At 35.4% G+C, this 25624-nt stretch overlaps 2 protein-coding genes across 4 annotated transcripts in view; one reads left to right on the forward strand and one right to left on the reverse strand.

The window, feature by feature from the left end:
* Positions 1-25624, reverse strand: part of LOC310635566 (guanine nucleotide-binding protein G(q) subunit alpha) — a gene marked incomplete at its 5' end in the record, with an annotated part of 284223 nt that overhangs the window by 91599 nt on the left and 167000 nt on the right. The gene's annotated exons all lie outside the window — the stretch shown is intronic.
* The window catches only part of VPS13A (vacuolar protein sorting 13 homolog A), a 113007-nt gene that overhangs the window by 72818 nt on the left and 14565 nt on the right, over positions 1-25624 (forward strand). For 2 of the 3 annotated variants that reach the window (XM_083352880.1, XM_083352881.1), the window contains exons 45-67: positions 1625-1785; positions 2092-2195; positions 4087-4384; positions 5331-5726; positions 6513-6617; positions 7115-7261; positions 7444-7572; positions 8451-8584; positions 9090-9219; positions 11034-11266; positions 11983-12136; positions 13025-13171; positions 13851-13932; positions 14691-14760; positions 15185-15293; positions 15478-15591; positions 16474-16619; positions 16713-16794; positions 20127-20240; positions 20627-20702; positions 22845-23008; positions 24282-24327; positions 24815-24938. In XM_083352880.1, coding sequence (XP_083209006.1) covers positions 1625-1785; positions 2092-2195; positions 4087-4384; positions 5331-5726; positions 6513-6617; positions 7115-7261; positions 7444-7572; positions 8451-8584; positions 9090-9219; positions 11034-11266; positions 11983-12136; positions 13025-13171; positions 13851-13932; positions 14691-14760; positions 15185-15293; positions 15478-15591; positions 16474-16619; positions 16713-16794; positions 20127-20240; positions 20627-20702; positions 22845-23008; positions 24282-24327; positions 24815-24938 — 3265 coding nt within the window. Of the gene's footprint in view, positions 1-1624; positions 1786-2091; positions 2196-4086; positions 4385-5330; positions 5727-6512; positions 6618-7114; positions 7262-7443; positions 7573-8450; positions 8585-9089; positions 9220-11033; positions 11267-11982; positions 12137-13024; positions 13172-13850; positions 13933-14690; positions 14761-15184; positions 15294-15477; positions 15592-16473; positions 16620-16712; positions 16795-20126; positions 20241-20626; positions 20703-22844; positions 23009-24281; positions 24328-24814; positions 24939-25624 lie in introns of those variants that run through there. The other variant, XR_014491239.1, reaches the window with a different exon arrangement.

The following is a 25624-nucleotide window of genomic DNA, read 5'->3' on the forward strand; positions in this document are numbered from 1 at the left end:
CTTCAGAAGTTCTTGGGTGGGTCTAGTGGTGTGTGGGTGAGCATTATCGTGAACCAACAACACAACAAAAGTGGTGCTATAGAAAATACCACCAAATGTGAAGATGCCAAAGGAGTACTGCTAGTGAAATTCATGGAGCATGGTTCGGCCATCAATTCAGATGTCCACTGTGAAACATTACAAAAATTCAGACAAGCCATCTATAACAAGTGTCAGAGCATGCTGACTTCCGCTGTGGTGTTAGTTCATGATAATGCTCGCCCACACATCACTAGACGCACCCAAAGAACTTTTGAAGCAGTTCCCTTGGGATGTTTTTGATAATCCCCTTATAGCCCAGATTTGGTGCCGAGTGACTGCTACCAAGGAATTTCAAACCTTGTAAGACAATATGACAAGTGCCTCAATTTGAATGGCGATTATATCGAAAAGTAATGTTACAGTTTTCTAATGTGTATAATAAGAGTTCTGTAACTGCGAGTGTGTGTCATTGATAACCAAATGGAGGTTTTATTTCCAAATTGCCCTCGTAACTATCTACAGTATGTAGTTCTAACTAGTGGCACAGTGATTAGCATGCAGTATGGCAGGCTAACTTTGCAGTATGCATGGCAGGCAGGAGTTGGATCCTGACTGACTCAAGGTTGATTCAGCCTGACATCCTTCCGAGGTCACTAAAATGAGAACCCAGACTGTTTGGGACAATATGCTGATGTTGTAAACCGTTTAGAGAGTGCTGTAAAGCACTATGAAGCAGTATATGTCAGGGGTTCCCAACTGGGAGCATGAGACAATATTCCCAGGGGGTGGGGGAGAGAACTTGGGTTTTCAAAATTATAGTATATATGCATAATTTGTTGCTGTTATTTCAAACGTTTGTAAGAATATATTAGGGGTGCGGGGTATAGAAAAGGTTGGGAGATGCTGGTCTAAGTGTTGTTGCTATTGCTAGTTATTTATGTAAAAACTTGCTTTGAATGTAAATAATATTGCTTCATCAACAGCGGTTAGAATGCAGTATTGCAGGCTAATTCTCATCCTTCCGAGGACGGTAAAATGAGAACCCAAATTGTTGGGGGCAATCTAAGTAAACAGTATAGTGAGGGCTGTAAAGCACTGTGAAATGGTTTATAAGTCTAAGTGCTATTGCTATTGCTTCATGGCTTATATTCAATAATATTGTGAATATATTACATTAACAGCTGTTTTTCCAAGATGTAATTAATTTTTCAGAGGAAAATGAACAAATGAGCATTCATTTATACAACAGAATCAAACTGTATATTACACATATCTGTGACTGAATCTTGTAACTAATATTTTTCTAAAATTAGCTTCCAAACTCAATTTGGATTATAGGAAAGAAAAATAACATTGATTTGGCAGGGGAAAACAATTGCATGAATGAATTAGGAAAGGAAGGATACCAGTTAAACTAAAGCTCCTTGTTCAAATTAGTGAATGCAAACAAAAGAATATTTTGTTGAGACATTAAATTTTTTTAATGATATTTATGTATTTGCAATTAACTTAGGTACTTTTATATCTCCCTCCCTCTGTCTCACAGCCACACAGAGATCTGTCGGCTTCATTTTTGATAATGTTTTTGTCTTCATTTTTTTAGCTCCTCAGAATCATTCTACTACTGACAAGATCCCATTAACAAAAGTGGGTCGGAGCTTGTACAGAGTTAGACATAATGATTCAGGTGTTGTAAGATCTATTGTTTGTCAAATTGACACTGTTGATGGGAGCAAGATAGTAACTGTACATTCTCCAATTCAGGTGAGATATTTTCTTTTAAAGTTTATTGATCAGTGAGTATTTTAATTATTTGGGGATTGTTTTATTTATAGATCTAAACAATCTTAGGTTTGGGGACAAAATTGTTTTATTTCCTATGCATATCAGAGCAAGTATAAAACATTTTATAAAGGTATTTATAAAATGGATATCACATCTTCCTAAATTCCTAAATGTTAAATTTTATTGTATTTTTCAGAGGAGTAGAGATTTAATTAGCAGATGAAATGAAATTGTGACATAATTATTTTTGGTTGATTGACACAAACTTTTTATTTTTCTATATAGATAAAGAATCATTTTTCAATTCCTTTGAGTATATTTGAAGATGGAAAATGCTTAGGAGTAGCACTACCAGATAATGAATTTAACATACCATTAACTTCCTATAGGTAATTATTTTCTTTTTCGTACTTTATTATTTGTTTTGTACATATTTTGTCAATATATTTATTTTGTAAATATCCATTGGTAAATTAGTTTCTAAATGTGATTAATCAAGAAATTAGTATTAGGTATTTTTTTCTTTAGTAAAGTAATATAGTTGCATTAAATGTTGAGCTTGTACTCTATGTTTTGTTTCCATCATTTTTAATGGCCTTATACTCTCAGGACTATTTCCTTTTTAATATTGCTGTTTAATATTTCCCAGTTATTTATTAATCCTTGGAAATGATCAGTCCATCAAAAATCTAATACTAATTGATGAAGACAAAAAACATTAGAATAATTTTCATTTAAAGACACATACAAAAAGTATATTCAAAGAAAAAGGTATACTCACAATCACAATTGGGATCAGAATATATATTGGTAAGCTCTGTGTGTGTGTGTGTGTGTGTGTGTGTGTGTGTGTGTATTGAGTTGCACCCAATTTTACAGCCTTTATTGCCATGGTTGTTAAATGAATCACTTCAAAATTTAAGTGAATCATGTAGTCATTAAGCAATTCTAGCTTCCTCCATTGACTTTGCTTCTCAAAAACCAGGTCCTAAGTTACTTTTCTCAGTGCTGTTGTAATTTCGAATGGTTGCCAAATGAATGGTAAATTGAGAGTTAACCTGTAGCAAATGTGAAAGGAAGGAAAAGACAGGAAAAAAGACAAAAAAGGAAAGAGAAAAAACAGAACCAGAAAACATGAAAAGTAATATAAAGAAATGGCTTCTAATCTTCCTCTCGACAGTAATACGTACAATTCTAATCAAACCTCTCTCTTTTTCTCTAGGATTACATCATAATTCCCTTCTTTAATCTATTCTTTCTAATCATTAAAATCATAAGTCACAAAATCATTTTTTTTACACAAAAAGTCCATTAGGGGTTTTCAGTCATTGATGAATGTCAATACTATATTGACCTTTCTCTAAAGAAATCAATTTGGCTATCTCAGCAAGTTCTGTCAGTTTTACTAACTATTCCTCCATGGAGTGTAGTGCTAAATCTTTCCATCGTTTGTGCATTATAATCCGTTATTTTGACATAATCTTCTGTCGCTCTTTTCTAATTAAGTCCATCTGTCCTAAAAGGAAAGGTTCTGGCTTTTATTGAATATTAATATTTTAAATCTTCTGTAACAATGTGTATATTTGAGTCCATTTTTTAAACTTTTTGTATGTCCACCAAAACATAGATACAGTCATAGGGTTTGTCAAATTTATTGACAAACCCATGAGATAGGTAATAAAAAGGATGAAAAATAAAACATGTAAACAGAACAGAAGCAAAATAATAGAACAATAAAATAAACAATGTCAAAAGAACACAACTAGAAGAAATACATCAATATGATGGATTGGTGGAGAGCAGGGAACAAGGGGTGGGGGGTGTTGGCTTATACCTTCTTAATTTTGTAAAATCCACCAATTATTTTCTTACTTAACAATAAACAATATTCTTATGAAGCTTCAGTCCTTTGTCTAGTTGATCGGACTATTTTCAAAGGCAGTTTTGTCAAAGAATAAAAAAAAATCTCTCTTTCTAAAATTATTGTCCCCTTCATCTGTTTAAAACTTTCTTAATCACAGTATTTGCTTGTAAGTCAAAATTATTTAAGATGGTTTTTCTTTTTTTTAATCTTAATTTCCAAAAAAAGCTACTCACTGAGTATTCTTATTTTTTCCTGCTGGTTGGAAGCTCTCTCTTAGATTATAAATTAATGATATACAATCACAACATGCCTCTAATTATATTTTGTTCTAGTTTCATTTGTCTGAATCTGGATAGAAATCTTGACTATTCTTAATAGAAAAGGAAAATAAGAATAATTATTGTCCTTATTCACAGGTCGTTACTGTTTTTTCGACCAGTAATTGATGAAAGTGAAACTTCTGGAGAATATGAATCCAGTGAAGGTGTTAGCTTTGATGAAATGGTGAAGAATTTTGACAAATTGTTACAGAAGAAATGCCCGTCTTTAAAATCACCTAATCACCCACTTATTATCAACATTGTTCCAATGCAAGATACTTTGATAACTTCAGCATGTACAGATGATCAGTGGGATTTACCATATGTTGTTCATTTGTGGTCTTCTGTTATTCTCCGCAATCTACTTCCATATCAGATTGCCTATTCTTTAGAGGTAGTGTGTTTTTTTTCTAAATTCCCTTTTTCTTTCTTTGGATCTTATAATTTAGAATATATCCTCAGTTTCACTGAATAAATGACATTGACATCCCACAAAATAAGCTTGGCTATGTCCAGAATTCAGTTACTGCCACATGTGCACACTAAATACGATAGAAAATTCTCTTGAGTTTCTAGTATTTTTTCAGATAGTCTTAGTAAAGTAATTATTAGCTGGCCTATTTAATCTGAGGAGCGTTTTTTTTAGATCACAAGGATAAATATTTGGTATCTTTTGTATCTATCTTAATTGCAATTATATCTTTGCACTGATATAATAAATATGCAAGTAGGTAAATGCTTAAGTCAGAATATGATTTTAAAGAATTCTAGATACTGCCCAATTAAAACTTTATTTCAAATCCTTCAAAAGTTATTTTCTAATATAATTGAAATGTTTTCAGCTTGAAGCTTTCCATTTAGAAGAGCTATTTTTGAGTCCAAAAAGAGCTAGCTTGACATAACTGGATGTTTCTTGATGCATTTCTGATATTAACTGGAAACAAGTTCACTTTGGAATCATCCTGGTAAAATAAGGGCAGAACTTTTCCAGTTAGATCAGTAAATTTGAAACAGCATTTTGAAATAAAATGTTTCTAATTCAAAACACTTCAGAAGTTTTATAAGAACAACCTGAAGAGGGTTATTAATAATAGTATCAAAGAAAAAACCCATATAATATGTGGGGAAGTGTTTTTTTCAATAATACAATTTATTTTAACTTCCTATTTATTCTATATTCATTTTAATTATTATCAGAATCTCCCAATAAAATACTAAGGTAATTACTTCAGATGTCGTATTTCAATGCAAACAGCTTTTCATTTCATTCCCATTTCATATACATGAATTAGTGTATTGATTATATGTTTTATAACTGTATTGGAACTTTTTTTTCATAGGGATATAGTACCACACACAGTTCTCTAGAAGCTGGATGTTCTGCTCAGATTCATAATGCATTACTGGATCAGAGCAAGTTGGAATTGCATTTACTTAATTATCTTGATACAGATTGGACTACTGAGTACTGCATCCAGTCAAATCAGCAAGAAATTAGTTTCATCACATTTTCATGCATTAGTGACCTGGATAGGACAGATTTGGATATAGCTATCCATGTGACATATGCTATAGGACAAGTGATTATAGCAATTCACAGTCCCTATTGGATGATCAACAAAACGGGTCGAATGTTGCAGTATAAAGCCGATGGTATTCACCGCAAACATCCACCTGACTACAAGTTGCCACTTCTCTTTTCTTACCAACCTAAACATTTCTACCATGATAACAAGGTATTAATTTTAGTCTTATAAAATCAACCTTATCTTATCATATTCAGTTTTTCAGTACTTTGAAACTTATTATAAAAAATGCTACAAGTCAGTATTAATGATCATTATATTTTAATACATTGTTATAAGAGTATCAATAAGTAAGGAATATGATCCCTATTCTATAATACTTTTAAGAAAAAAAACAGTTAATTTTGCATTACATGTTTTGTAACTTTGAAACTTTCCTTGAACTCTTATTCTATAAGATAAGTTATCATATAAAGTTATAGTTAAAAGATGGAGAGGGAGCAGGATGCTCAGGAAGGAGGTGGGGTTGCTAGATCTTTAGACCCTTATGGAAGGTCAGAAGGGTGGGAGCTGATCTCTCCTCGGGGTAAGATGTTTCAAAGGGTAGGAGTAGAGAAGGTCCTTCTCCTGGGCCCCTCCAGCCAAAGTTCCTTGACTGACAGGTCCCACAGCTTGTTTCCTTTGCTGGCACAAGTGGGCTGCTGTACTGAAGTATAAGAAAGGAGATAAAGGAACAATCACCCCTCTTGAAATAGCCAAATGAACATTTGAGAGTGTTTAGCACCCCAAAAGTTTTGATTGTTGTTATAACTAGCAAATGAACTGGAGTATGCTTAAAGAATGCATGGTTGGTTAACTAAAATGTGAAAATGAAGCACTTCAAAATAAAAATATTTTACAGGTTTCATTTAACTAAGAATATTAACCTTTTGTCTGTTTTTCTTTTCTTTAATTCTGTTCATAATAAAAGTTGAATAACAAGTTTCCTCCTTATAGGTTCAGCTCATGGTGACAGACAGTGAACTTTCTGATCATTTTTCGCTGGATACAGTTGGGAGTCATGGCTTTGTAAAATGTAAAAGCCACAAAAAGGAATACCAGGTAAGTTGCTTTATGGTATTTTTCTTGCAGACAAATTTTTGTATGTTTACTTTAAAGAAAATTCTATTTCATTTAACAAGGCTGACTTCCAAATAAGTTCCCAGAGCATTTCAGTTTTTAGCCATATTCAAGCCACCCCGTCGCCTGCATATCAAGTCAATTTTCTTCAATATTTCAAAATCTTGAACAAACAGCTTCAGATTAGAAACTTTAAAAAATCCTTTACAGCTGATTGATAGAAATTAATGCTTTAATTACTATCCAAACAATTGTAGAATACTTTGAAAATAGATTCTAGAGAATTAGTCCTGTAACTCTCAAGTCATTGCAGTTTATAGAGTCAAAATTACTGGATGGGCTTAGCACTTCATTCATTTCATTGACTACACAGTGAATTGTATCCTTTCTTCTAGAAATATTAACTTATTTAGGAAAAAATAAGGACATTATTAGCAATAATGAGAGTGATTCATATTAAAGAATTTTGTATTTTCCAGGTTGGTGTCACTATACATAATAGCAGCTTTAATATCACTAGAATAGTGACTTTCACACCATTTTCAATGATCACGAATAGAAGTACACATGCTTTAGAAGTAGCTGAAGAAGGCAATGAAAATTGGGTACCATTACTTTTCCAACAAGTAAGTTTTTTAAGTCTTTTATATTTATTGTAAAAAATTGAACTCTGCATTTATGCATGAATTGTTTCTTTGCATCCATTAGCTTTTATATATTTATATTCAAGTAAAGACAAAACACTGTTTTTGATAGCTATAGTTCCATGATATGTTTTCTTTATAAATGCATTTCATTCTTATTTCAGTGTATTCCATTTTGGCCTGAGAATAATGACAGCAAGTTGCAGGTTAGAGTAAAAGATTCTTACATTCCACCCAAAGTTATACGACTTGATAAACAAGAAAATTGCTTACTACTTCACTTAGATAACAAGGCAAGTATATAGAGATAAATTTTAAATGAGAAAAGAATGAGTTTGCCTACAGCTCTGCTTCCCAATCTTTTAAACAGATAAATAGTAGGCTAATGATGCCACAATTTTAGTAGGTAGAGATGATAGTTTTCTGCTTTTTGAAAGTTTTGGGTGGGGTATTGTAAGTTGGGAGTAGGAATGTCAAAAGAGTCAAACTGTCTCCTCTTTCTATGCTTGTCCATACCATCTGACCACATTTCTGTGGCTAAAATTTGATGATATTGATGTCAGTTTTAAGTGTGTAGTCTAGGGGTGCTGTTCTTTAGCTGCCCAACTGTACCATAAGAAGTTCCAAGCTAACTCAATGGGTTCCTTTTCCCTTACTTTTTTAAGACTTTAAAGATAATCTGGTGTATTTGCCATAAAGTTTAATATAATAAGGTTGTTAGATTTAAATTTTATGGAGACACGCTGTTCTCCAAATATTCTTGTGTTCTTATTTGATGTGATCTCATAAGCTTTAAGGTAAAATACATTTGTTTAAGTTAAAACCATGTTAAAGTATCTGAGTACGTTTACATTTTTAAAACCTACCATCATCACTTGAATGTCTTCAATTAATACAATTATTTTTATGATAAGATCAGAGTCTATATAGACTCTTATGATAAGCCTGGTCTATATAGTTGGAGTGAATAGAACTAAAATGTGTTGCCAGGTTTTGGCATTTTGGAAGAGTTGGGGAACATGAACCCCTTTCCATGTTTTAAAATAATAGTAGTAATTCACTATTTTGCTAATAATTTGGGATCAGAAACTTTGAGATCTTTGAATTAAGTGAACTAATTGTCAATTTAATATACATATTATGTATCATTTTATCTTTGCATATCTGGCAGCTTGGTGGCATTATTGTGGATATTACCCTAGCTGAACATTCAACAACAATTACATTCTCTAATTACCACGATGGTGCAGCCCCATTCCTTATAATTAATCACACCAAAGAAGAAGTAATCGAATATGGACAAAGGTATGTATGCAATGTTTTATTTCTATAATGTTAAAGGGAAGCAGCATAAAATTTAGTGCTGTATGAATAAATAGTGTTCGTGTATTTAACCATATCTTTTTTAATAGTGCATCTAACAATTGATAAATTAGTCTATTCTGTTTACTGGTTATTATTGTTTGAACCAAAATGAAAGAATGGTTTTTCAAATAAAACAAACTGCAATCTATCATAAACCTGTCACTTTTTCTACATAGAATATGAAGCAGCAGAGTTACAGTGAAATATAAATATTTGAGAAACGAGAAATGTTAAATCTACCTATGTATTAATAAGCTTTTATCTTTTAATTTTAAAAACTCAAATTGAACATTGTAACATGGGAATGTTTAAATTGAGTTTTCAGAGTTAATTGACAGAAATTTAATAACATTGGAAAATATTTGCTTTGGAAGAAAGATAACAAGAAATTTGGTGAGGATGTATTTTGCATTGAAACCTAGATTTTTCCTATTTTTGTTTGCAGTTCTCTCACTTCAATGGAAGAAATTTTAGAACCAAATAAAGCAGTGCTGTATACCTGGGCAGATCCTGTAGGTTCTAGAAAACTGAAATGGAAATGTGGGAAGAACAGTGAAGAAATAACTCAGAAAGATGTATGTATCAAATCAGTATAATACTTAGCAATCAATTTAGTTTTTAGAGGAGATAATGTTTAGAATACAGTTGGGATCAATACAGTTAGCAGCAAATATGCAGGAAATGGATGGGAAGAGAAGGATAATGGAAATCTAGGATTGAATAAATTGAGCAATGTGCTGTGATCCTAAAATAAAGTAGAATTCGTTTGTTAGTACGTTTACACACAAGTCTTTAGCTAATAGATGGTAGCTATGAGGCCCTATCTACTTTGATGATTTTTTTGTAGCTTTATCTGGATAAGAGTACCTAATTTGTGTCGTTGTCCAGACCTGTTTTGGACAGCACAGACACAAGTTAATACTGATACTGTTCTTTAGTTGATTAAATCATCTGTAATTATGTCTCCAGAGCATTCAGAATGAAGGCTTTTCTAATAAGCACTGGCAACATTTAAGTCTTGCTTTGAGAATATATACTTTAGCTCCTGAATAACACTGAATATAGACTTTGCATTTGGTTATGTTGGACAAACTTTGTAATCAAACACACATAGGATAGCATGCTGTGAGATAGATCAAACTTTGGTGTATAAAGATAGTGGAAAGCATTGGAGCTGATTCTGAAAACAGCAAACATACAGTAGGACCTATCTTTAGGCGATTATGTAAAAATTATAGAGAGGTGCTACTGTTTGCCTCCAAGCATCTTCGTGAAATCAATTCTAAATTGCTATAAAGTCTAATATACACGCAGTATACATTTTTTGATATATAAGAAGTATATTTATAATTTAATGATTAAACCATGTTAGTTTATTCTGACATTTATATCCTTCTACGTTCAGTATCCCAAAACCCACTCTGTTTGGAGCAGAATATTCTTATGAATATCATTTCTTTCGATGCTGTTAAATTTGTCAGTTTGCTGATAAAGATACTTTTCTTTCATAGTCCTTTGGCTCATAAATTAGAGTGCATCACGTATACTGTGTGATATAGTTCATATTGTACGTGTTTATAAAACTATTAAGTAGTGGAATGATATACTCACAATGAGTGTATTTATTAATTGCAATCATACCCCATAAGATTAACCTCTGGAAGCTTTAAAAAGTGTAATAATAATAATAAAGCTACATTGTTAATAAGTTGCACTACATGTTATTACAATTTAATTCTCTGTAACTTCAGTGAAGAAATAAATGCCTCCCCCTATTAAGAGATTAATTTATTTTAAGCTATGAGAATCTTAGGTAAATCCCTTCATTTTAGTTTAATTTAATTAATCTCCTCTTAGGCTTTCTTATAAACTAGCATTCTCAGAATGCCTTAGGTCCAAAATAAAGTTGTTCTTGGATTATCCTGAATTTGTTTGGCCTCTGGTTATCTAACAATGGAGAAGTCAGCATATTTTTACTGGTCTGCTTCACTGCTGATAACCACAAAACTGTCATTATTTTATGTAAATATGTCTGTTTGTGCATATGTGTGTGCCAGTATATGCACTTGCATACATATGTACCGTACATGGATATACATATACCAGATTTCCATAGAACTCATGAAACTAGCATGTAACAAACAATATATAAAACAATTGATATTTAAAATATTTCAACAATTTTAAAACATTTTAAATCTGTGAATTAGCTTCTTTATAATCACTTTGGAGATCCTGAAATGCTATATTCCCTGTTTACTGTAGGAATACGCCATATACACCTTTAAACATGGTCCAGTTGGAGTTTTGTACATTAGCAAAATTGGAAATAAAAATTTTCTGAGTTTTGAAGAATATCTGATAATTAATATTTATCTCATTATTTTAGGACCTGATGACACCATTTCAAGTGGGAGCCAAGCACATTTTTATAGTTTCATTTTTTGAAGGTTTGCAGCGTATAATCTTATTCACTGAAGATGAAAAGGTTTTCAAAATGACATATGAAAGTGAAAAAGTGGAATTAGCAGAACAAGAAATAATTGTATCATTGCAAGATGTTGGAATTTCTTTAGTAAATAACTATTTAAAGCAGGAAATAGCTTACATTGGAATCACAAGGTAACACTAATATATTCAATTTACCATTTATATTTAGAAAAAATAAAAAAAATTAAAACCTTTCTTAATATTAGTAATGTGTGTTATATAGTAAATTATATTTGATGTTGTGATTTAGATTATTTAACTCTAGAAGTGAGTGTAATATATAAGAACTATTATGAGTCCAATTGTAACCTAGATTCCCTTTGTACATGTTGAAAGGATTGCAGATTTTTATCTTCTATCTGAATAAACTGCACAAACAATTTAACTTTGCCATCATATGCTCCTTTTCAATTTGTTATGGGCAAGTAATGATAATGGTAGAGGACAGGAAGGCCTGGAGGAACGTTGTCCATGGGGTCACGATGGGTCGGACACGACTTCGCAACTAACAACAATGATAATTTATTGGCACAATTAGGGATACCAGATACATAAATGCCAAGTTTAAAGTTTATACTTGACAGAAAATGTAATCTATATGCAATAAGTAATTGGGTATTATGATAATTGAATTGCTACTTCAGTCTTTTTAATAAGTACAATTAAGGTTGTAAAATAATTTATATTTCCAAAAAGTTTTAATGTAAAAAAATTTAAAATATGAAGTACTTTTGGAATTAAAGACTTTTTTCGTTAGTAAATCTCAAAGATAAAGCTTTTATTGGTTATCATAGTTTTACATTTTGATAAATATTTTTTTATTTTATTTTTTAAAATTTACTTGCAAGCTCTGATGTAATTTGGGAGACAAAACCCAAGAAAAAGTCAAGATGGAAGCCACTAAGTGTGAAGCAAACTGACAAGCTGGAGAAAGAGTTTATTGAATACTGTGATAATTCACCTACAGAAAATAAAGTAGTGGAACTTGATGATAATATTCCGGTAACATTGAAGTTTTTTAAAAAGATTTTTTGTTTATGTTTGTACCAGCATTTGTACACATTTTTGCTTTTGTCTCTCCTGTTAATGTTATGTTATACATGTCATTTGTTCCATAGCAGAAGCTTGGTAAGTTTCATTTAATAAAGTTATAGAATATAGGTGTTTCTTGCTGCCTTGGAGAGATGATGAAATCCTTTATCTGTTGTAGTTTTCCTTTGTGGTCTCAGAACAACGTTCAGAACTTTCTGGAAGTAGACAAACGTCTATGGAGGGAAATGTTCCTGTAACTTTATGCAAACTGAAAGGGCCATAAACTTTTCTGTATCCTATAAAAAATACTTTTGTTTTTCCCAAAAAGTGTGTGTGTGTGTATGCACACACACGCAAAACATGAGCTAAACATGAACATTCTTCTATCTTAACCTATTTTCTCTTCTTTCAAATCAATATGGTAGATATCTGTACTTCTTATCTTGCTGATCACTATTCTGTTCGGTAAGATTGTGTGGAAGTAGCATTGCTAAATTCAGTAACTAAATTTGAGTGAGGCAGGATTTTAGCCAAAAATGTTTTATGTCTCAATCTCTGGCAGTCTGCTTTATCTCAGAATACTATTTCTGGTAAAGATGAGGTCCCATTGAATTTAATTGTAATTACTTCTGAGTAACCCTAAAGAAGGTTGAGTTGTTAATTCTAAAACAAAGTGGTTAGCATATCTGGATAAAAGATTAAAATATTGTCATTACAATTGTGTACAGTTGAAAGGCTAAGTATATGAAACATCACTTAGAAATATATGGAATTTAAAAGTGCTTAATTTGAGTTATGCTATGACCTTTGATTTGAATAATTTTTAAAAAATAATATTTGGATTTTGTCTTATAACAGGTCTGTTTGACTCCTACTGGTAATGACATGAAAATATTGCAGCCGTATGAATTTCCTGTGAGAAGAAGCTTTTTGCCAGCTTTAAAAGTACAATATAGTACATCTGAACATCAGGCTTCTTTCAGAGTTCAAATCTATAGAATACAGGTATATCAGATTTCCCACATTCATAGTAAAAACAGATAGTGGAAAATCATCTAATATATGTATAGTGTTAAACACTATTTCCTGTTATTTTGTTAGGATATTAAATTTAGTAGCTGGAACAGTAAAGTGTACAATGGGCCAGAACACATAGTTGTAGCTAATTGGAGAGTGCTGGCTTATTCATGAAGCAATCTAAGCTATCATTGGTTGCTGTGGGTGTAAATGGGAAGTTTCCCTTTTTCACCACCTTCTTCTTCTGTGTGCTCTGTATGCTGTTTGATTTACCTCATGATGTTCCTGTGTTCCTTACTATCTTGTCTGCTGTAAATGTAAATGTTAAATATACGGTATTTATAAAAACTGCAAGTTTGTTTCAGTGTCCCTGACTTCATCTGGACAGCTGTTGTGCAATTCCCTGACATATTTGTTTTAAAAATATCAGCATTAGACTGTACTTAAATAATGTATAAAAATTCATATTTTAAAATTAACTTTTATTTTGATAGACAAACCAATGAGATGGTTAGCTGCTGACTTCTATGTATTAAAACTTTTGTTTGGGGAATTCTGAATTTCAAATTTATGAAGCTAGCATAATTGTAAACTAGGACATAGCAATTTATATAAAGTGAAAATATTTCTAACCTGGAGTGTATTGTCCTGTAATTGTTTCAATTAGATACAAAATCAGATTCCTGGAGCCATATTTCCTTTTGTGTTCTATCCCATTAAACCTCCCAAGTCCATCTCGTTGGATTCAGGTTTGTTAACATAGTTAAATATATTATTATGCTTTTATTGCATCTTGCATCTGTAATAACTTAAGGAAAAATAAATTAAAATATATGAATAAAAAGCCCTTTCACAATATAAAAGAATAAAATAAAATTGAATTCACTAGATTTTGTTAATGCATTTATATATTTTTTCCTAATTTTTTTAGAGGCTAAACATATATAACTTTTCAGTAAAAGCATTATGTAAATACTTGCCCTTTTTCACTTGAATGAGGTGCTTTTCAATAAATAAGGGTAAGCAAACATTTGCTTTTAAGGGGAAAAATGATTTCCGTGGAATGGAAGTAATCTGGAGAGAACGTTTCTATCACTTGCATTTTCATCAGACTGATTAGCTCAAATAGCTCTGACTTGACAAATATAGAGTGAGCCTGGAACTACATAATTTACAAATTGCAAATCTTTTAATGTAAGAACATTTAGCTAATGTCATTGAAATCTTAAAATTATTAATCATTGCTGTCACTAAATTATCTTAAGCATGCACGTGCTAGGATTTAGAATTTAAAATGTTTGTGAATGTTGTTGAAGTAAATGTTGCTTCATTTGCTCTCGCATACTATATACTGTGTCGGTGTGGGTGTGTTTTGTAATAACTTGGTTCTTTGGTTTATTCAACTCATTCATTGCATCTTTTGCAAATTATATCAATTACACATGCTACCTTTTGCATATTAAAATAAATTATATCCTCCATGAGAGTATGTTTGGAATTTTTATAGAACCCAAGCCATTTACTGATGTCAGTATTGTGATGAGAACTGCAGGACATTCTCAAATATCACGCATTAAGTAAGTATGCTTTTTCTAGTCCTAACCTGGCGATGCAATTGTAACTTACTCCATTTAAAATTATTGGAATTTATTCCTGACTGAACATGTATAGGATTGCACTGCAATCTTTTGGTTTTGGAATGGGAAACTTATTTAGTTGTAAATAAATTGTAAATAAATTACCGTATATTGTAATCACTGATTTTTTTTTCTTTTGAATAAACAGGATTAGAGTAAAAAGTACTAGAATTAATGTGCTTGCTTTTTAGTATTAATTTTATAAATTAATATCCATTATAAACATAAATGGATATAATACTCTTATATGAATTGTTTGGGTTATGTGTCCTCTGAGGCTTTTTCTTTCATTCTTGATGTTGAAACAGTTGCATAGCTAATAGTTAGATATTTCTACTGTTTAATGGTTTAAATATTTTTGCAGGTATTTTAAAGTTTTAATTCAAGAGATGGATCTCCGAGTAGATCTTGGTTTCCTTTATGCACTGTCTGATTTCTTTACATTTGTTGATGAACTGCCCAAAGACCAAGAGGTATGAACTATAGGAGAGGTTTAAAGTAATGCAACACAAAACCGTAACATAATTCAGTCTTTTCTTTTTTAAATCAGCTGAATACTACATATCAACTCGTGTGTGTGTGTGTGTGTGTGTGTGTGTGTGTGTGTGTGTGTGTTGTCTATAAAGTTTTAAAACCTATTGTCAATTTTTTACGCAGGTTGAACTCTTTAAAAAAGATGTAGAATCTGCGCAGGAAGAATTAAAGAATGCAGTATCAACTGACACATCACAAATCAGTTTATATGAATATTTTCATATCTCTCCAATCAAGGTAGCCATCAATGTAACATTTTCTTGTTTAAATAGAGCTAGCAACGAGAAGTAAGAATGAAAGCCTGTCTGTATTTATACTCCTCACAGATCTATCAAGAGATTTCTATAAAAATCCTGCCATTTTAGTAAGCTCCATTAATCTTTGGGGGAAAAGCAGCAGGACTAGGTTCCAAATATGAAAACAAAAATATAAGTTTCAGCAGAAACAGAATGATGTAGCTTACCATAATGAATACTTTTCAACAGATAATAACCAAAAAAAATTGAGTAACATCAATCATTTTTCACATTAAAAAATTACAAAAATATTACGGGGGAAAGCCACATCCAACAATTAAGGATTGTTGGGTTTTATTGGAAAAGTATATTAACTGTAATTGCATTTTTAAAGGATGGCCAGAACCCCAAATGTTTATACAGGTAGTCCTCTTTTAGTGACTTCATTGGGACCAGCAAACTGGACATTAAGCAAAGCAATCATTAAGTGAAACTGTGACTGTCTTACTTCAGCTTTGCCTTACATACCTGCAAAGGTTGTAAATGCAACCTTTGTAAATGTAAAGTTACTTTTTCATCATAGTTGTCACTGCAAACAGTCTCTAAATTAGGCACTTGCTAAACAAGAATACCTGTATTGCAGAACAATGCAGATGATAGCAAAATTTAGTTTTGGAAAATTTGATTTTCCAAAAGCAGCTGACAGAACAAAATAGATGGTTATCTGTAACACTGGTAAGGATTGTACAAGGCAATATGACTATAACTACTGACAAATTACTAATAATTCTTACAGCAACAACAATAAAAATCTTCCAAGAATTAGAATATTATTCAATGCTTGTAAGAGTCTTTCCATTCTTTTGTTGATTTTTCCTTTCAGCTGCATTTAAGCTTTTCACTCAGTGCTGGTGGAGAAGAGAGCAACAAGGACGAGAAACGCAAGGAGCTGTTTCCAGTTCAGTCCTTAAACCTCTTGTTAAAGAGCATTGGGGCCACGCTCACAGATGTGCAGGATGTTGTTCTTAAGTATGTAGACTACATTAATACAATGATTTTAATTAGAATAGTACTTACATTTTATTTTATTTTTCATTTTTGTATGTAATTTGCCTGTTTTAGGTTGGCTTTCTTTGAACTGAACTATCACTTCTGTACTACCCAACAATTGCAATGGGCAGTTATCATGCATTATTCAAAGCAGGTTAGTATAAGCCAATGTGAATTAACCATATGACTATTTTTTTTCCATGTAGCTGAAATGCTATACTGATTAGCTCGGGAGAAGCAAAAATGTATCTGTCAAAGGTCCAGTTGTCTCCCCCCCCTTTTTTTTTTTTAATAAAAAAGAAAGAATGTAGGTGTGCCTCGACGTATCTCAGTTGTATCTGGAATTTTGGTCTTAGGTATTTCAGTCATTAAGTGAGGTGCCTACGTGACTACTTGCTCTAAGACTGCAATTCTGACCCTCTCTGATTGCATGGATCATTGAGTGGACAGAACAAAAGAGCTGTCTGTTGAAATAGCAGTAGGGAATTCGTGCCCTGGTCTGTAGAAATGAAGTTCCAATCCTAAAGTTCCAAGCTTTGTTTCTCCAGCCTACCACAAGACTTTCCCTCCCTGCATATGTAGAAAGGAACTGCCATGCTAGCCAGAAAAAGGAAGCTTGGGTCTTTGGGTTCCCAAGTTTTCTTTCTCCAGCCCAGTGCACCAATTCCCCTTCCTCAGTGTGCAAAAGGGAACTACTGTGCTGGGTTGGAGAAAGGAAGTTCAGATCCAAAGATCTAAGCTTCAGTATGGTGGTTCACCTCCCATCTACAAATTCTAGCAAATGCAATGTTTTGAAAGGGTAAAAGCCTTTTTACCATTACAGAAACATTGTGTTTGTTAAGTTTCTAGCCAGAAAACTAGCAAATGCGATCTTTCTGAATGGTAGGAAGAGGCTGTTTTTACTGTTCAGAATAATTGCGAGCTCTCACAATGTTTCTGAAGGCAAGAAAAGCTGGCGAGAGCCTTTCTGCTGTTCAAAACCATTGTGTTCACTAGCTTTCTGGCTGGAAATCTAGCAAACACAATGTTTCTGAACAGAAGAAAGGCTGAAAAAAAGCTCAGATCCTCAGGATGCAAGTTTATTCTCTCCACAGGCCCTTCTGTTTGTGTCTGTGTAAGCACTCCAGTGGTGGGGTGGAGAAAAGAAGCTTGCATCTCCAATGTCTTCATTTCTCCACATTCCCCAACACACACACACATACCCTGGTGCCCCCGCTTTCCCAGAAGGGAAAAATCCTGTTCTATACCAACCTGCTACCGGCCCTGCAGAAAAGGCAGGGACAACCCCTTTTACAAGAAGGCAAGAGGCTGGAATTACGCCTGCCAAATTTATTGCTACAAAAACAAATAGAACAAGACACGAACCAAGAAACAGGAGCTTTTCAAGCGGTTGCCTTCAGCAAACCAGCCCTCCCACGCATTCCCCCTTAAATACAGTTCAGGGCGTGGCTTCTCTCTGCCTCCTTCCAAGGAGCCCCATTGCCTTCCTCTGTTTACTCCTAATTGACTGCCTCCTGCGTCGGGCGTCCTTGAACAGGGCCAGCTGTGGGTCATCTTCATCCACGCTGTCAGGCTCACACAGCTGGGTCTGCGTCGTGACCAGATGAGAGGGGCCTGGCTGAGGGCTCTCATCAAGCTGTCCAACCCCTTCAGCAAGCTCTTCAACACCCCCCTCCTCCTCCTTCTCCTCTGAGTCATCCGACCCAACTGCCGAACCCACAGGCTGACCCTGAATCACAACAAATCCAAAGTGGCTGAAATGTGATCATTGTGGTGGTGCAGCAATTGTAACTTCAAGGACAGGTCATGAAGTTTCTTCAAACTGCAATTAAGCGACTGGTTGTAAGTCAGGGACTACCTGTAAAAATAAATACAACAATAAGAAAAAAATATAAGTATTTCTGATACGTTTGTGCATTTGTGTCTGTTTGTGTATATGTGTGAGAAAGAAGTTTTACACAATAGTCTCTAAATCTTAACTGGACTTTAATTAGATTTTGCAATAACCTAAGCCAGAATTGTTGCAGGAAAGTCCAAGTTCAATATGAACTGAAAATAGAAAATGATGCATCTCAAATAGTAGTCATCCTACAAAACCAAAGAAGAAGCTCTAGGATTTAAGAAATCTGTGCACAGTCAAAAATACTCTGCTTCCATGTTCAGGATTTTGCAAGCTCCACATTCTACTGACTAAACAGCAGATTATTATACAAAATGAAGGCATGTTCTCAGCAGACCGCTAGGGGGTAATAGAAGGCAACATAATCTCCTCAAAATCCACTGTGTGTCAGTAAATAGCACATGTTTTTCCTTCTCATGATGAAAGATCTGCTGCTGGAATTTATTTGACAATTTAATGCAGTTCCCAGCCTAGTTTCAAGCTAGTTTTAATACTAAATACTTTAAACATAGGAGCCACTATAAATATACCTCATTTGGGCTATATTTTTTTAATTCTCGGTTTCTGTTTAAATTGAGAGAAAAATAAAATAAAAGGCTAGTGTGTGCTAAATATGCATTATACAGAAATAGATTCAGAATCATCTTTTCATTTACTATACTTCTTTTTTGCTTTAGTGAAGAACATTTCCTTTCAGAGAGAAATCCTGTGCTTCCAAACTTTTCCAGAATAGAATTTTCTTACATCCAAATTTCTATTCAGGTTCTTTCTGTATTAGTTCTATAATGAGAACCTTGCTTTATTGTCAGGAAAGGATATGTCACTTTTACCAGAATCACACAGTCCCAAGTAAAAATCATTTCAACATTTCAGAAGCAAAACTTGGTAGGTGGCACCTTTGAAAACCTAGGTTGCAAACCTACAGTACCAAACACTACCTTACAGAAAAACCAGGAAATTCTACCCCTGGCAGTCAAGGATTCCATAATCTATTATGTCTTTCCATCCATCCATCCAGGGGTGGGGGAACTATGGTCCTTTTATGACTTGTGGACTTCAACTCCCAGAATTCCTGATCCAGCCATGCTTTGGAAAATCAATTGCAAGATAAAACCCAAACTCGTCAAAATTGTACCAAACCTATATACTGAACCTTCCTATAGTTTTCTTGGCTCTGTTCTGCTTTTCCAAATATGCATATAACAGCAATGAACTTTATCTGTACAGATTGACAGAATATTTTTTAAATGTTCAGAAACATAGAAAAATTACAATTAAATTATGTTATAAACATATTTTAAACTTCATTTGCTTTTACCTTTTTGAAGGAGCACAATATTTTCTATTCACAATGGCTGAAAATTAGCGATTTCTGTATCTCCACAATACCAATATCCATTCTACAAATGGAAATCCAGAGAAGCATTTTTAGTTTAGATTTCATGAATTTAAAACTTGTTGCATCAATATATTTATAGAAAAGCATTGGTTGCATAAAATGTTTTGCTTTTTTACAGAAAAAGATATATGTCAGTTCCAAATTACTATTAAAAGCTACTTTTCATGAAACCTGATTTTCATTTCAGGCTATTAAACAAATGTATGTTCTTGTTCTTGGTCTGGATGTTTTGGGCAATCCATTTGGATTCATAAGAGATTTGTCTGAAGGAGTAGAAGCATTTTTTTATGAGCCCTATCAGGTATGTTTATTATCTATAAAAGGACTTGCTGTATTTTTAAATGCTTGCTATGAAAAGTTGTATCCACTTTAGATGAAATACTGTAGAAATGTGGAACGATAGCAAGTTTTGAAATTCTTCATTCACAATAGAAGAAAATAAAGGTACTAACTTTTGCTTATGGGTTTCATTAAGAATCAGCTACTTAATTTAGCCATAAACAGCTTTAGATTTCATTATCCAAGGCTTTATATTTCCTGTTTTACTTCCTACATTACTTACAGTGACTGTCAGATACTCTTTATACTTTGCACGTCTTTATTGTGTTTTTTTAATTGGAAGAATGTATCATTGATAGTAAAACCAGAATATTTTTTTGATATTTTTGTTCAATTTCTTTTATTCAGGGGGCTATCCAGGGTCCAGAAGAATTTGTAGAAGGAATGGCACTAGGATTGAAAGCCTTAGTTGGTGGTGCCGTTGGTAAGTATTATTTTTAATGGGGATTCAGACATACCAGATAACTTATTTATTTATTATTTATTTTATTGCATTTATATACCGCCCTTTCCCTGAGGACTCAGGGCAGTTTACAGGGAGTTAAAAATCAACCATACAAAAGTTAAAACCCAATTTAAAAAATATTAAATCAACCCTGTACTATTAAAAACCCCAATTAAAATGAATGTCTCCTCAGCCTGGGCCCGAGAGCTCAAAGAGCCAGGTCTTCAGGCCCCGGCGGAATGATCGGAGGTCGGGAGCAGTCCTCAGCTCCACCGGCAGCTGGTTCCAGAGGGCAGGCGCCCCCACTGAGAAGGCCCTATCCCTGGGTGTCACCCGCCGGCAATCTCTTACCGGCGGGACCCTGAGCAGACCCTCCCTGTGGGAGCGCACTGGGCGAAGGGCGTTTGATGCCGGCAGCAGGTATTCCCTCAAATACCCCGGACCCAGGCCATGTAGGGCTTTATAGGTGATAACCAGCACCTTGAATTTCACCCGGAGGGCAACCGGAAGCCAATGCAGCTCGCAGAGTAGAGGTGCTACATGGGAGTATCGGGAGACCCCCATTACAACTTGCGCGGCCGCATTCTGCACCAGTTGAAGCCTCCGAGTGGTCTTCAAGGGCAGCCCCATGTAGAGAGCGTTACAGTAGTCCAAATGGGAGGTCACAAGCGCATGAGTAACTGTGTGTAGGGTGTCTCGGTCCAGATAGGGACGCAACTGGCGCACCAGGCGAACCTGTGCAAAAGCCCCCCTGGTCACGGCTCCTATGTGATCTTCAAAATTGAGCCGTGAATCCAGGAGGACGCCCAAGTTGCGAGCCCTATCAACGGGGGGTGGTAACACCTCACCCCCCATCGTTAGAGGTGGAATAACTTGGTTAACCCGAGATGCCGATATGCACAGCCACTCAGTCTTGGCGGGATTGAGATGAAGCCTGTTTCTCCCCATCCAGACCTGAACCGCCTCCAGGCACCGGGACATCACAGAGAGGGCATCACTGGGTTGGTTCGGGGTGGAAAGAAAAAGTTGGGTATCATCAGCGTACTGGTGATACCCCACCCCGAAGCCACGAATGATCTCGCCCAGCGGCTTCATATAGATGTTGAACAGGAGAGGCGAGAGAACCGACCCCTGAGGGACTCCACAAATGAGAGGCCTCGGGGCGGATCTCTGCCCTCCCGTCAACACCGACTGCAAGCGGCCCTGGAGGTAGGAGGAGAACCACCATAGAACGGTGCCTCCCACTCCCAACCCCCTGAGACGCCGCAGCAGGATACCATGGTCGATGGTATCGAGAGCCGCTGAGAGATCTAATAGGACCAGGACAGAGGAGCAACCCCTGTCCCTTGCCCTCCAGAGATCATTCACCAGCGCGACCAATGCCGTCTCCGTGCTGTGTCCGGGCCTGAAACCTGATTGGTACGGGTCCAGATAATCAGTTTCCTCCAGGAACAGAGGGAGCTGATGCGCCACCACACTCTCAACAACCTTCGCCAAAAAGCGAAGGTTGGAGACTGGACGGTAGTTGTCTAAAGCAGCCGGGTCCAAAGCAGGCTTCTTGAGAAGGGGTCTCACCACCGCCTCCTTCAAGGCGGCAGGGAAGACACCCTCCTTCAAAGAAGCAGTTATTACTGCATGGAACCAGCATCGTGTTCCCTCCCGCGCCGCATAAGCTACCCAGGAGGGGCATGGATCCAACAAACAGGTGGTGGTGCTCAGTCTCCCCATGATCCTGTCCACATCATCAGGGGAAACAGGGTCGAACTCAGTCCAGATAACGTGCTCAAGACCGCCTGATTCCTCCACATCAGCTTCTGCCCAGTCAGAGTCCAGGCCGGTCCGGATCCGAGCGATTTTGTCCGCCAGATGATGACTAAACTCCTCGGCTCGTCCCTGCAAGGGATCCTCTCTCACCTCCTGGTTAAGGAGGGAGCGAGTCACCCTAAACAGGGCGGCCGGGCGATTATCTGCGGACGTGATAAGGGCGGCAAAGTAGTTAGACTTCGCTGTCCTTAACGCCGCAAGATAAGACCTTATAAAGGTTCTTAACTGCAATACATATCATATTTTTACCATAATTAAATTTTCTAATTTTAATAAAAATACATTTTATGATAATAGGTGGACTAGCTGGTGCTGCTTCAAGAATAACTGGTGCTATGGCTAAAGGAGTAGCAGCAATAACAATGGATGAAGATTATCAGCAGAAACGACGGGAAGCTATGAATAAGCAACCTGCTGGCCTGAAGGAGGGCTTTACTCGTGGAGGAAAAGGCTTAGTATCTGTAAGAAATACCATGCTTTTGGATGTTTGTTGTTGTTGTTGTTAGCTGCGAAGTCGTGTCCGACCCATCGTGACCCCATGGACAATGTTCCTCCAGGCCTTCCTGTCCTCTACCATCTTCTGGAGTCTATTTAAGCTCACGTCTACTGCTTCAGTGACTCCATCCAGCCACCTCTTTCTCTGTCGTCCCCTTCTTCTCTTGCCCTCAATCTTTCCCAGCATTAGGCTCTTCTCCAGTGAGTCCTTCCTTCTCATAAGGTGGCCAAAGTATTTGAGTTTCAACTTCAGGATCTGGCCTTATAAAGAGCAGTCAGGGTTGATCTCCTCTAGGACTGACCGGTTTGATCGCCTTGCAGTCCAAGGGACTGGCAGGAGTCTTCTCCAGCACCATAATTCGAAGGCCTCAATTCTTTGGCGCTCAGCCTTTCTTATGATCCAACTTTCACAGCCATACATTGCAACTGGGAAGACCATAGCCTTGACTATACGCACTTTTGTTGACAGGGTGATGTCTCTGCTTTTTAGTGTGCTGTCTAGATTTGCCATGGCTTTCCTCCCCAGGAGCAAGCGTCTTTTAATTTCTTGGCTACAGTCCCCATCTGCGGTGATCTTGGAGCCATGTTTAGAATGGCCTTAAGAGTTTTAAGAGCCAGGGCAGCTCATTCTTATGTTACTGTCTCCTTTTATTTAAATTTTTAAATTTCTTTAATGGTAAAGTTGATTGGGATTTAGGTTGACAATTTATATAGATATAGGAAATATAAACTAAATTAACTACTTTTTTATTCTTCAGTACGTCGACAAATACTAACTATTTATAAATTTTAACATAGAGAATACTTAAAATACACCTAGTCTTTGACTTACAGCAATTCATTTAGTGATCGTTCAAAGTTATAAGGGCACTTGGAAAAGTAACTTATGACCATTTTTCACACTTACAATCACTGTAGCATCCCCATGATCATGTGATCAAAATTTGGACACTTGGCAACAGACTCATATTTATGACAGTTGCACCGGGGTGAGGTCACCTTTTGTGACCTTAAAGCAAAGTCAATGGGAATCACTTAACAACCATGTTACTAACGTAACAATTGCAGTGATTCACTTAACAACTGTGGCAAGAAAAGTTGTATAATGTAGCAAAACTCACCTAACAAATGTTTCACTTAGCAGCAGAAATGTAGGGCTCAATTGTGGTCGTAAGTCGAGGATTACCTGTATACATTCAGTTTCAGGGGGGGAAATGAAATATTTGTTTCTGTTCACAGGGTTTTGTCAGTGGCATAACAGGAATAGTAACTAAGCCAATAAGAGGTAAGTTACTATTCATAAAGTAAAAAAATCGTTTTTTAATATTATAGCATTTAATAATATGTGAACTTTATCTCACAGTATGAAAGAAAGTATTGTAAATTAACACCTTTTTTTAATAAGAATTCATTTGTAACAGCTTTGCTGTTGACCGGATATGGGCAGGCTACAAGGGATTATTTTCCCCACATAATGTGTGTCCTCACAGATAGCAAGAACAATTCACATTTTATCATGGTTATCATGTCCTTTGCTGCTGCTGTAAAGCTATTTCTCCCATTTCTTTTAGAAGACTGCAGTCAGAGAGCCAAATGTTTTGCTCTCAGTCTGATTTGGCTTTTGATAGCCATGTGGGAAGGAAATTTTATTAAAGTTCCCCAATTTTTCCCAGTTGAAAAAAAGTGGTAAAACAACTTTCAGTGGAACTTTTCACTAATATTTATATGGATGTTTATTTAATGTTTTCTTTAAATGTTGCTTTTTCCTCTAGGAGCCCAAAAGGAAGGAGCAGCAGGTTTCTTCAAAGGAGTTGGAAAAGGATTAGTAGGAGCAGTGGCAAGGCCTACTGGAGGAATAATAGATATGGCTAGCAGCACTTTTCAAGGAATTAAAAGGCAGGATTAAAATAGTGTTTAATTATTTCTCAATAGGTTTGTCAATATTTTCAGTATCTGAAATGCAAATAATTCTCATCTGTCTACTACTGAAACTCTTGTTTCCGTAATCTTTACCTGGGCAAAAGAGTGCATTATAGAGAAACAAAAAGGTAGTCTTCAATTTATGACAGTTCATTTAAAGATGGTTCTAAGTTACAACACTTTGGAAAAAGTGACTTATGAACTGTGCTTACACTTACAACTATACCACACCCACAATTACATGATTGCAGTTTGGGCACTGGGCAACTGGATTGTATTTACGACCATTTGCAGCATGTTGCAGTCACATGATTGCAATTTGTTACTTTTTCTGCAATTTTTAGCAAACAAAACTCCCATTGGAGATTTTGCTGTACAGCTGCTGTAAAAATTGTAAAAGTTAGTTCAACTTGATTTAAGACCCTAATAACTTATATGACAGAAATTCCTTTGGAAGCCTTTTGGAGGCCTATGAGAGCTGGCTCCAATTTCACCAGCCTGTGAAAAGCTTCCAAAGGCCTGCAAGATTGGCAGCTTCGGGGGGGAAAGTCTGGTGCAACCAAGAGCTGCCTTGGATGAGCTGCATGGGTCTTTCAACAGCAGGAGAAAAATGTTTGAATGTAAGCAATATATGATAGATCTTGTAGAGCCCTGGGCAAGGT

This window comes from Vipera ursinii (assembly GCF_947247035.1).
Source record: "Vipera ursinii genome assembly, chromosome: 2".
NCBI lineage: Eukaryota > Metazoa > Chordata > Lepidosauria > Squamata > Viperidae > Vipera > Vipera ursinii.